We start from the raw sequence: 12,701 nt of genomic DNA, 5'->3' as shown, positions 1-12,701 counted from the left end.
TCTTCTCCTCCTCCTCTCTCCTCCTCCTCTCCTCCTCCTCCTCCTCCTCCTCCCCTCTTCTCCTCCTCCTCCTCCTCCTCCTCTCTTCTCCTCCTCTTTTCTCCTCCTCTCTTTTCCTCCTCCTACTCCTCTCTCCTCCTCCTCCTCTCTTCTCCTCCTCCTCTCTCCTCCTCCTCTCCTCCTCCTCCTCCTCCTCCTCCTCTCTTCTCCTCCTCTCTTCTCCTCCTCCTCCTCCTCTCTTCTCCTGTCCCTCACAGCCAGTAAGAAATCTGGAGAGCCGTTAATCATCTCAGACATTAAGAAAGGCAGCATGGCTCACAGGTACAGTATGATACAGGAAAATGGAAGGCTTCAGGCCACAGATTAATGACTTGGGTTAAATTGTTTGAGAGAGTGACAGTAACGTAGTCCTCCTACAGAGAGACAGTAACGTAGTCCTCCTACAGAGAGAGAGAGACAGTAAGGTAGTCCTCCTACAGAGAGAGACAGTAACGTAGTCCTCATACAGAGAGACAGTAACGTAGTCCTCATACAGAGAGACAGTAACGTAGTCCTCATATAGAGAGACAGTAACGTAGTCCTCATAAAGAGAGACAGTAACGTAGTCCTCATACAGAGAGACAGTAACGTAGTCCTCATACAGAGAGGCAGTAACGTAGTCCTCATATAGAGAGACAGTAACGTAGTCCTCATAAAGAGAGACAGTAACGTAGTCCTCATACAGAGAGACAGTAACGTAGTCCTCATACAGAGAGACAGTAACGTAGTCCCCATACAGAGAGACAGTAACGTAGTCCTCATACAGAGAGAGACAGTAACGTAGTCCTCATACAGAGAGAGACAGTAACGTAGTCCTCATACAGAGAGACAGTAACGTAGTCCTCATACAGAGAGACAGTAACGTAGTCCTCATACAGAGAGACAGTAACATCGTCCTCATACAGAGAGAGACAGTAACATAGTCCTCATACAGAGAGACAGTAACGTAGTCCTCATACAGAGAGACAGTAACGTAGTCCTCATACAGAGAGACAGTAACGTAGTCCTCATACAGAGAGACAGTAACGTAGTCCTCATATAGAGAGACAGTAACGTAGTCCTCATACAGAGAGACAGTAACGTAGTCCTCATACAGAGAGAGACAGTAACGTAGTCCTCATACAGAGAGACAGTAACGTAGTCCTCATACAGAGAGAGACAGTAATGTAGTCCTCATACAGAGAGACAGTAACTTAGTCCTCATACAGAGAGAGACAGTAACGTAGTCCTCATACAGAGAGAGACAGTAACGTAGTCCTCATACAGAGAGACAGTAACGTAGTCCTCATACAGAGAGACAGTAACTTAGTCCTCATACAGAGAGAGACAGTAACGTAGTCCTCATACAGAGAGAGACAGTAACGTAGTCCTCATACAGAGAGACAGTAACGTAGTCCTCATACAGAGAGACAGTAACGTAGTCCTCATACAGAGAGACAGTAACGTAGTCCTCAGAGAGACAGTAACGTAGTCCTCATACAGAGAGAGACAGTAACATAGTCCTCATACAGAGAGACAGTAACATAGTCCTACAGAGAGACAGTAACGTAGTCCTCATACAGAGAGAGACAGTAACATAGTCCTCATACAGAGAGACAGTAACATAGTCCTACAGAGAGACAGTAACGTAGTCCTCATACAGAGAGAGACAGTAACATAGTCCTACAGAGAGACAGTAACGTAGTCCTCATACAGAGAGACAGTAACGTAGTCCTCATACAGAGAGACATTTCCCACTAATTCACTAATGATACAGTTCAAAACCTTTACCTGTTAATACCTCTATTCCTCTCTCTCTACCTCTCTCTATTCCTCTCTCTCTACCTCTCTCTATTCCTCTCTCTCTACCTCTCTCTATTCCTCTCTCTCTACCTCTCTCTATTCCTCTCTCTCTACCTCTCTATATTCCTCTCTCTCTACCTCTCTCTATTCCTCTCTCTCTACCTCTCTCTATTCCTCTCTCTCTACCTCTCTCTATTCCTCTCTCTCTACCTCTCTCTATTCCTCTCTCTCTACCCCTCTCTATTCCTCTCTCTCTCTCTACCCCTCTCTATTCCTCTCTCTCTCTACCCCTCTCTATTCCTCTCTATTCCTCTCTCTCTCTACCTCTCTCTATCCCTCTCTCTCTCTACCCCTCTCTCTCTTTCTCTGCCCGTCCCTCTCTCTACCCCCCTCTCTCTCTCTCTCTCTCTCTCTCTCTCTCTCTCTCTCTCTCTCTCTCTCTCTCTCTCTCTCTCTTTCCCTCTCTATTCCTCTCTCTCTTCCTCTCTCTATCCCTCTCTCTCTCTACCCCTCTCTCTCTCTTTCTCTGCCCGTCCCTCTCTCTACCCCTCTCTCTCTCTCTCTCTCTCTCTACACCCTCCATCTCATCCTCTCGCTACTACATTCCCCTCTCTCTACCTCCTCTCTCTCTTTACCCAGAACTGGTACCTTGGAACCAGGGGACAAGCTCCTGGCCATAGACAACATCAGACTGGAGAGCTGTTCCATGGAAGACGCCTGTCAGATCCTGGAACAGGCCGAGGACCTGGTTAAACTCAAGATCCGTAAGGACGAAGACAACTCTGGTGAGCCTGTGTTTTGGTGCCTGGCTGGGAGGCAGTTAGGAAGGAGTGTATGGAAGATGTCAAACACCTGCACAATGTTGAATGTTTCCATGCACTGTTTTAACCAGAAGGTCAAATCAAATGGAAGTTTATTGGTTGCAGACACGGTTTAGTAGATGTTATAGTGAGTGCAGGGAAATATTTATATTAATGGCTCCTAACAATGCAGCAAAATGTCAACCAAGTACACAAATAAATGTTTTGATACTGATCAATTAAATTAGCTTATTGATCAATGAAGCAATAGGTATGATCATTGGAGAACTAAGGCAGTGATTAGTTTAACAAGCCAAATAAACACACCAACATGAAGGCGACGTTGGTACATTATGAACATGGGTTACAGTACCAGGCCCCACCACAGGGTGGCAGTATTTTGTGAACATGAGTTACAGTACCAGGCTCCACCACAAGGTGGCAGTATTGTCTACAGAAATATCCACAACCGTTTGTTCTCCCCGTCTGACACAATCACGATGCAACGATGATCACCCACCAGTATTCTAGTGTTTTAGACCCACCAATAGCTACATGATGAATGGTGGTAACCTGCTATATAGTTCATGCTCTCTAACAAATATCAGATGCAGCTCTAGGAATAGCAGATAGGTTTAATGATGTTGCTGTCTGACGTGATGAAAGTGTTGCTTTAGTCCAGCTGTATCTGAAGATGTCTGTTATCTTCCTCTCCTCTCCTCTCCTCTCCTCTCCTCTCCTCTCCTCTCCTCTCCTCTCCTCTCCTCTCCTCTCCTCTCCTCTCCTCTCCTCTCCTCTCCTCTCCTCTCCTCTCCTCTCCTCTCCTCTCCTCGCCTCCAAACCTTTTCTCTCCCTTCTTACTCCCCAGTGGTGGGATCTGAGGACATGTTTCACACATGACAGACACTATATATACACACAAAAGTATATGGACACCCCTTTAAATGAGTGGATTTGCCTATTTCAGCCACCTTCTGTTGCTGATGGGGTGTATAAAATAGAGGACACAGCCATGCAATCTCCATAGACAAACAATGGCAGTAGAATGACCTTACTGAAGAGCTCAGTGACTTTCAACGTGGCACCGTCATAGGATGCCACCTTTCCAACAAGTCAGTTCATCAAATTATGTCCTGCTAGAGCTGCCCATGTCAACTGTAAGTGCTGTTATTGTGAAGTGGAAACGTCTAGGAGAAACAATGGTTCAGCAGTGAAGTGGTAGACCACACAAGCTCACAGAATAGGGACGCAGAGTCCTGAAGCGTGTAGCGCGTAAAAGTAGTCTGTCCTCGGTTGCAACACTCACTACCGACTTACAAACTGCCTCTGGAAGCAACGTCAGCACAATAACTGTTCGTCGGGAGCTTCATGAATTGGGTTTCCATGGCCGGGCAGCCTCACACAAGCCTAAGATCACCATGTGCAATGCCAAGCTTCAGCTGGAGTGGTGTAAAGCTCGCTGACATTGGACTCTGGAGAAGTGGAAATACGTTCCCTGGAGTGATGAATCACGCTTCACCATCTGGCAGTCCAATGGACAAATCTGGTTTTGGCTGATGCCAGGAGAACACTACCTGCCCCAATGCCAACTGTAAAGTTTGGTGGAGGAGCAATACTGGTCTTGGGCTGTTTTTCATGGTTCGGGCCCCTTAGTGTCAGTGAAGGGAAACCTCAGCACTACAACATACAATGATATTCTAGATGATTCTGTGCTTCCAACATTGTGGCAACAGTTTGGGGAAAGCCCTTTTCTGTTTCAGCATGACAATACCCCCGTGCAAAAAGTGAGGTCTACACAGAAATGGTTTGTCGAGATCAGTGTGGAAGAACTTGGCTGGCCTGCTCAAAGCCCTAACCTCAAACAATCGAACACCTTAAAGATGAATTGGAACACCGACTGCTAGCCAGGCCTAATCGCCCAACATCAGTGCCCGACCTCACTAATGCTCTTGTGGCTGAATGGAAGCAATTCCCCGCAACAATGTTCCATCCTATAGTGGAAAGCCTTCCCAGAAGAGTGGAGGCAGTTATAGCAACAAAAGGGGTGGACCATCAGAGTCATAAGGGCCATTTTAATTTCCTCTATGCATTTATTATGGAAAGTCCTTCAGTCATATTTCAAGTTGGATGTTTGAGATGTTTAGGGAACTGAATTATTATCTATGTTGCTTTTGTTATGCCCTGAAGACATCCCTTCCTTCCTCTGTCTCTCTCTGTATCTCTCTATTGGCCTTTCTCTTTCTCTAATGGTCTCCCCCCACCCTCTCTCTCCCCACCCCCTTCTAGATGAACAGGAGACGTCTGGTTTAATCATCTATACGGTGGAGCTGAAGAGATATGGAGGCCCGCTGGGCATCACCATCTCAGGCACAGAGGAGCCCTTTGACCCCATCGTTATCTCTGGCCTCACCAAGCGGGGCCTGGCTGAAAGGTGAGACCGGGGATCCTGCCCTGGCCAGTGGTTTCCTCAGGGCCTCTGACTGTGGGGTTAGAGCCGACATGTCCTACCTCTTCTATATCTCCTTGCCCTACCCACCACAAGGCTCTGGGCTTGTCCAGCTAGGTAAATCCAAGAGGAGGCTGGTTCAGAGGTGAGACAAGAGGATATGGGGAAAGGGGAAAGTCGAGAAGGGCAGGGAACAAGAGAACAGAGCAAATATCATCGTTATTTTTGGCCTCGCCAAGAAGGGCCTGGCTGAGAGGTGAGACCCACTAGTTCCAGGCAGCTACTCTAGACCCAGGGACCCAGGCATCTGTTGCCTACCCCACAAAGGCCTCTGACCGTGGGGCTAGAACCGACCCGTCTATCCCTGTCGGCCCTGGTACTCTTCATACTTTTTTCTCCAAAGTATTTTCAGAAAAGGGTCGAGTAGGGAGGATGTGAGGAATCAAGGAAAGACGATTTGAGAAAGAGACCCAGGGTCGGTAAGGGCAGGAGGGGGCACTAGCCCCACGTTCAGGGGCCCTCTCCCCCTCTCTCCTCTCTCTCCCCCTCTCCTCTCTCCCCCTCTCCCCCTCTCTCTCTCTCCCCCTCTCTCTCTCTCCTCTATCCCCCTCTCCCCCCTCTCTCTCCCCCTCTCCCTCTCTCCTCTCTCTCCTCTATCTCCTCTCTCCCCCTCTCTCTCTCTCCCCCTCTCTCTCTCCTCTCCTCCCTCTCTCCAATCTCTCTCCCCCTCTCTCTCCTCTCCCCCTCTCTCTCTGCCCAATCTCTCTCCTCTCTCTCCTCTCTCCCCCTCACCCCCTCTCTCTCTCCTCTCCCCCTCTCTCGCTGCCCAATCTCTCTCCTCCCCCCTCTCTCGCTCCTCTCTCCCCCTCTCTCCCTGCCCAATCTCTCTCCTCTCTCCCCCTCTCTCTCCCCTCTCCTCCTCTAATCAATAAGGGGCTATGCGTTCTATGGAAAATAATAAACGAGTGTGGTTCCTCATCAATCAACACACAAAACCCCATAATGAATTGTTTTTATATCAAATTTACATAAGTATTCAGACCCTTTACTCAGTACTTTGTTGAAGCACCTTGTGCAGCGATGGATTGGGAGCGTTGCTGCACAACTATTTTCAGGTCTCTCCAGAGATATTCGATCGGGTTCAAGTCCAGGCTCTGGCTGGGCCACTCAAGGATATTAAGAGACTTGTCCTGAAGCCACTCCTGCTTTGTCTTGGCTGTGTGATTAGGGTCGTTGTCTTGTTGGAAGGTAAACCTTCACCCCAGCCTGAGGTCCTGAGAGCTCTGGAGCAGGTTTTCATCAAGGATCTCTCTGTACTTTGCTCTGTTCATCTGTCCCTCGATCCTGACTATTCTCCCAGTCCCTGAACTCCAATCAACTTGTAGAAACATCTGAAGGATGATCAATGGAAACAGGATGCACCTGAGTTCAATTTCGAGTCTCATAGCAAAGGGTCTGAATACTTATGTAAATAAGGTATATATGTTTTTTAAATATAAATTTGCAACAATTTCTAAAAACCTGTTTTAGCTTTGTCATCATGGAGTATTGTGTGTAGATTGATTAGAAACAAATATAATTTAATCCATTTTAGAATAAGAAAATGTGGAAAAAGGGGTGTGAATACTTTCAGAATGCACTGTAGTTGCCTTGGTAACCAAACAAACAGGCTAGCTAGTTTAGCTAAACAAACCTTCGGTCCTAGCTTGCTATTATGAACATCAAATTCAACAATCCCAATAATGTTTTCAATTCGACTTTTGCTTTCAAAAGCAGCTCAAACATAAAACATGTAAGAATGAACTATAGCCATTTAATTCTACCGTGCTGATATACCGTGCGTTATAGGGAAATCATTCAAGAACGTTCAAGAATGCCCTTCAAGAAAATCAGAAACCAGGTGGTTCAAGCCCTGAATGCTGATTGGCTGAAAGCCGTGGTATATCAGACCGTATACCACAGGTATGCAAAAAAAAATACTGTTAACTGTTCTAATTACGTTGGTAACCAGTTTATAATAGTAATAAGGCACCTCGGGGGTTTGCGGTATATGGCCAATATACTACGGCTAAGGGTTGTATTCAGGCACTCCGCGTTGCGTCGTGTGTATAACAGCCCTTTAGACCCTTAGACGTAGTAAATTGGCCATATACCACACCTCCTCGGGCCTTAATTGCTTAACTAAACCCTGTATTTGAAATCTTTTTAAAAGCTTTGCTTGATTGAGTTTCTCTGGTGCAATGTAACTGATAGAATAGTCCCAAAAGTGCAAACCCCACCCATCTTGCTTTCCAAACAGGATCAATCAAATACTCAAAACTATTTGAGGTCATTTTGGGAGGCTATGTTTGTAGTATTGGTTTTCATTCCTATGATATAAAACTGTGACTTTTTAGTTCACTTTAAAGGGGCTTAAATACACATTTTTGAACTGTTAAATTAATCATATATACCCATTGATTCTTGAAGAATATATATACCTTATAAATACCTCATGAGCTCAGTTCAACTGTCGTAACCCCATCAGAACCCAAAATATAAGCTTGTTTTTACTCCGATGTCTATAAACAAAGTCAATTCAAACAAACACTATTACTTCAAAACATCGATCATGTTGATCTCCTGGATGGTCGTCCCTTGCGTCCATAGCTCTGTCTATGAGTTTTAGAGCGGTTGTATTTCGTCAAGCTCCATCACTCGGATGTTTACCACAGCAAGTGGCCAGGCTAACGCTTTGTTAATGTTTCAGACTAATTGGGTAGACCTATTATGTATTTCTACTGCTGTATATAACTCATGTTTTTAAACCTGTTCTTTATGTTGGTTGGGTTATGCAGCAATCATGGAAAATCTAAGTTAGCTTAAAATAGATTTTCTCTCTCTCTCTTATCTATCTCTTATGTTTATCTTAGAATGACCCATCTTATGTCTTAGCCGCTATTATATTCCACGGAATACTGGCATATTACTACCGTCTGGTGTAAACGGGGCCTGTCGTCTTTCTCTGTAGGACCGGAGCGATCCATGTGGGAGACCGTATTCTGGCAATCAACAGTGTCAGTCTGAAGGGCAAGCCGCTCAGCGAGGCCATTCACCTACTACAGATGGCCGGGGAGACAGTCACACTGAAGATCAAGAAACAGGTCGACAGTAAGTAAAATCAATCAAGTGTGTTTTTACAGTTTCCCGGCCTAGACCCCAAAGAGAAAGCAGGAAGACTGCAGTAACCACAACATGGACTGATGAAACAGATCTACGTGCTTGTCACGTTCGTCATACGAAGGAGACCAAGTCGCAGCGGCATTAATATACATATTCCTCTTAATAAAGAAGAAGACCGAACAAACTATTACAAAATAACAAAACGAACGTGAACGCTAATAGACACGAGTGCAGACATGCAACATCACATAGACAATAACCCACAAAACCAAAATGGAAAATGGCAACCTAAATAGGATCCGACGATAAACAGCTGTCTCTGATTGGGAACCAATCTAGGCCACCATAGACGTACATTACCTAGACAATACCAAAACCCCATAGATATACAAAAACCCCTAGACAAGACAGAAAACACCCATACCACCCATGTCACACCCTGACCTAACCAAAATAATAAAGAAAACAAAGATAACTAAGGTCAGGGCGTGACAGTGCTGTAGAGTTGTCAATATGTTTCGGTCTTCCTTAGGTGTCAGTCTGCACCTACCCAAATCAGGTGTATGTTTCCCTTTCCCAAGGATATCAGGGGAGCCGCGAGAGTACAGACATCTGAAGATGTAACTAGCCATTTGTAGTTTGACATTTAAACATACTAACAACTACATGATACCAGGCAGGCTGTGTGAGTTTGACATTAAACATACTAACAACTACATGAAACCAGGCAGGCTGTGTGAGTTTGCTACAGAGTTCTGCAGGTAGCTACCCTCTGATGCTGCTGCTATGGAAACTCTGCCTCCTCGGTCCAGGCTCCAGCTCAGATACATACTGCTTGTTGTCTTAGAGAATCCTATAACAGCTCATCTTCCTAATTCATGTGTGTATGAGGTTCCTGTGGTTTTAAGGTTTTCCTCCCAAGAAAACCAGCAAAACATCATTATGTACAAAAAAAGGGAAATATAAGTATACTTCTTTTTGTTTTTGTGCACAGGCTTGGTCACTCCTGTCTCTGATGACCTGCGTTGTGTTTAAATAACGTTATCTGCTCGGAAATTAGTATCATCATATTTTTTTTTAAATGTCCATGAAAAAATTGTTAATGCTGTCATGCTTTTCACCCCAAAATAGAAAAGGTTCCTGGAGTATCCTATAGGTTTTTTTTTTTATTTAAACTGTGGGGGAACCCCTATAAGTTCTTCACAGCACCCCTTTTAATGGATCCTCAAAGCGCCCCCTTTAATGGATCCTCAAAGCGCCCCTTTTAATGGATCCTCAAAGCGCCCCTTTTAATGGATCCTCAAAGCGCCCCTTTTAATGGATCCTCAAAGCGCCCCTTTTAATGGATCCTCAAAGCGCCCCTTTTAATGGATCCTCAAAGCGCCCATTTTAATGGATCCTCAAAGTGCCCCTTTTAATGGATCCTCAAAGCACCCCTTTTAAAGGATCCTCAAAGCGCCCCATTTAATGGATCCTCAAAGCGCCCATTTTAATGGATCCTCAAAGCGCCCCTTTTAATGGATCCTCAAAGCGCCCCCTTTAATGGATCCTCAAAGCGCCCCTTTTAATGGATCCTCAAAGCGCCCCTTTTAATGGATCCTCAAAGCGCCCCCTTTAATGGATCCTCAAAGCGCCCCTTTTAATGGATCCTCAAAGCGCCCCTTTTAATGGATCCTCAAAGCGCCCCTTTTAATGGATCCTCAAAGCGCCCCTTTTAATGGATCCTCAAAGCGCCCCTTTTAATGGATCCTCAAAGCGCCCATTTTAATGGATCCTCAAAGTGCCCCTTTTAATGGATCCTCAAAGCACCCCTTTTAAAGGATCCTCAAAGCGCCCCATTTAATGGATCCTCAAAGCGCCCATTTTAATGGATCCTCAAAGCGCCCCTTTTAATGGATCCTCAAAGCGCCCATTTTAATGGATCCTCAAAGCGCCCCTTTTAATGGACCCTCAAAGCGCCCCTTTAAATGGATCCTCAAAGCGCCCCTTTTAATGGATCCTCAAAGCACCTTTTGAAGAACCTTTTGGGGTACATTTTTGAACTACCCCCCCCCCTATTATTATTATTGTTAATAATACACATTACAGTAACACAATATTTTAGTTCTCAGTATTTATAATGATTTTAGTGGCAATGCAGAATTTAAAAAATCTAAATCTGAAGTAAACTCCCAGCAGAGCCCCAAGTCCAATGGGTATATTCTCTGACGTGTTTGAGTACATAATGTACAGTGTATTTGAGATTCATAATGGACTGCGTATTTGAGATTCATAATGTACTGTGTATTTGAGATTCATAATGTACGGTGTATTTGAGATTCATAATGTACGGTGTATTTGAGATTCATAATGTACGGCGTATTTGAGATTCATAATGTACGGTGTATTTGAGATTCATAATGTACTGTGTATTTGAGATTCATAATGTACTGTGTATTTGAGATTCATAATGTACGGTGTATTTGAGATTCGTAATATACTGTGTATTTGAGATTCGTAATGTACTGTGTATTTGAAAGTATTTGACATATACATATTTGACCCAGGTTTGGTATTTTCCTCCCACCCTTCAACATCTCTCGTATGAGAACATAGTTTATTAATAACTTATCAGCGTCCCAAGTGTCACCATATTCCCTATATAGTGCACTACTTTAGACCAGAGCCCTATAAAACCCTATTCCCTATATAGTGCACTACTTTAGACCAGAGCCCTATAAAACCCTATTCCCTATATGGTGCACTACTTTAGACCAGAGCCCTATGGCACCCTATTCCCTACATAGTGCACTACTTTAGACCAGAGCCCTATGGCACCATATTCCCTACGTAGTGCACTACTTTAGACCAGAGCCCTATGGCACCATATTCCCTACGTAGTGCACTACTTTAGACCAGAGCACTATAGAATCCTATTCCCTATATAGTGCACTACTTTAGACCAGAGCCCTATAAAACCCTATTCCCTATATAGTGCACTACTTTAGACCAGAGCCCTATAAAACCCTATTCCCTATATAGTGCACTACTTTAGACCAGAGCCCTATAAAACCCTATTCCCTATATAGTATACTACTTTAGACCAGAGCCCTATAGAACCCTATTCCCTACATAGTACACTACTGTTAAACATAGTCCATGTGCCCCGACAACACGCAGAGACCCTTCTCTGAACAGATGTTTCTCTACTTCCTCCTTCCAGTGGCAGACGAGAAGAAGAAGGATGGAGAGATGGAGAATGATTTGAGTGACACGGAGGAGGTGTCGGACATGACAGACTCTCAGAAGACCAACAAGCTGTCAGAGATTTACTCCACCACCATTCCCAGTGTGGACTCTGCCATGGAGTCCTGGGACGGATCCGGCATCGACGCTGGCTACGGAAGCCAAGGTTTGACCCCACAGGGCAGCATAGACTCTATGGTGTTATAGTTGATATGTCTATGGTGTTATAGTTGATATAATCTTTGGTGTTATAGTTGATATAATCTATGGTTCTATAGTTGATATAATCTATGGTGTTATAGTTGATATAATCTATGGTTCTATAGTTGATATAATCTATGGTTCTATAGTTGATATAATCTATGGTGTTATAGTTGATATAATCTATGGTGTTATAGTTGATATAATCTATGGTTCTATAGTTGATGTAATCTATGGTTCTATAGTTGATATAATCTATGGTGTTATAGTTGATATAATCTATGGTTATATAGTTGATATAATCTATGGTTCTATAGTTGATATAATCTAAGGTGTTATAGTTGATATAATCTATGGTTCTATAGTTGATATAATCTATTGTTCTATAGTTGATATAATCTATGGTGTTATAGTTGATATAATCTATGGTTCTATAGTTGATATAATCTATGGTTCTATAGTTGATATAATCTATGGTTCTATAGTTGATATAATTTATGGTTCTATAGTTGATATAATCTATGGTTCTATAGTTGATATAATCTATGGTTGTATAGTTGATATAATCTATGGTTGTATAGTTGATATAATCTATGGTTGTATAGTTGATATAATCTATGGTTGTATAGTTGATATAATCTATGGTTGTATAGTTGATATAATCTATGGTTCTATAGTTGATATAATCTATGGTTCTATAGTTGATATAATCTATGGTTCTATAGTTGATATAATCTATGGTTCTATAGTTGATATAATCTATGGTGTTATAGTTGATATAATCTATGGTGTTATAGTTGATATATCTATTGTTCTATAGTTGATATAATCTATGGTTGTATAGTTGATATAATCTATGGTTCTATAGTTGATATAATCTATAGTTCTATAGTTGATATAATCTATGGTTCTATAGTTGATATAATCTATGGTTCTATAGTTGATATAATCTATGGTTCTATAGTTGATATAATCTATGGTTCTATAGTTGATATAATCTATGGTTCTATAGTTGATATAATCTATGGTTCTATAGTTGATATATC

General features: G+C 43.2%; 1 protein-coding gene across 1 annotated transcript in view; it reads left to right on the top strand.

Annotated features, from left to right (window-relative positions):
- Window positions 1–257: 257 nt before the first annotated feature.
- Window positions 258–12,701, top strand: part of LOC120040746 (glutamate receptor-interacting protein 2-like) — a gene marked incomplete at its 5' end in the record, with an annotated part of 45,788 nt that continues 33,344 nt past the window's right edge. The window contains 5 exons of the mRNA XM_038985790.1: window positions 258–321; window positions 2,461–2,606; window positions 4,908–5,052; window positions 8,078–8,217; window positions 11,432–11,620. Of these exons, the coding sequence (XP_038841718.1) occupies window positions 258–321; window positions 2,461–2,606; window positions 4,908–5,052; window positions 8,078–8,217; window positions 11,432–11,620 (684 nt within the window). The remainder of the gene's footprint in view (window positions 322–2,460; window positions 2,607–4,907; window positions 5,053–8,077; window positions 8,218–11,431; window positions 11,621–12,701) is intronic.

The sequence above is a fragment of the Salvelinus namaycush genome, unplaced genomic scaffold, assembly GCF_016432855.1.
Source record: "Salvelinus namaycush isolate Seneca unplaced genomic scaffold, SaNama_1.0 Scaffold378, whole genome shotgun sequence".
In the NCBI taxonomy this organism is placed as follows: domain Eukaryota; kingdom Metazoa; phylum Chordata; class Actinopteri; order Salmoniformes; family Salmonidae; genus Salvelinus; species Salvelinus namaycush.
This window is presented reverse-complemented; position numbering and strand designations above follow the sequence as displayed.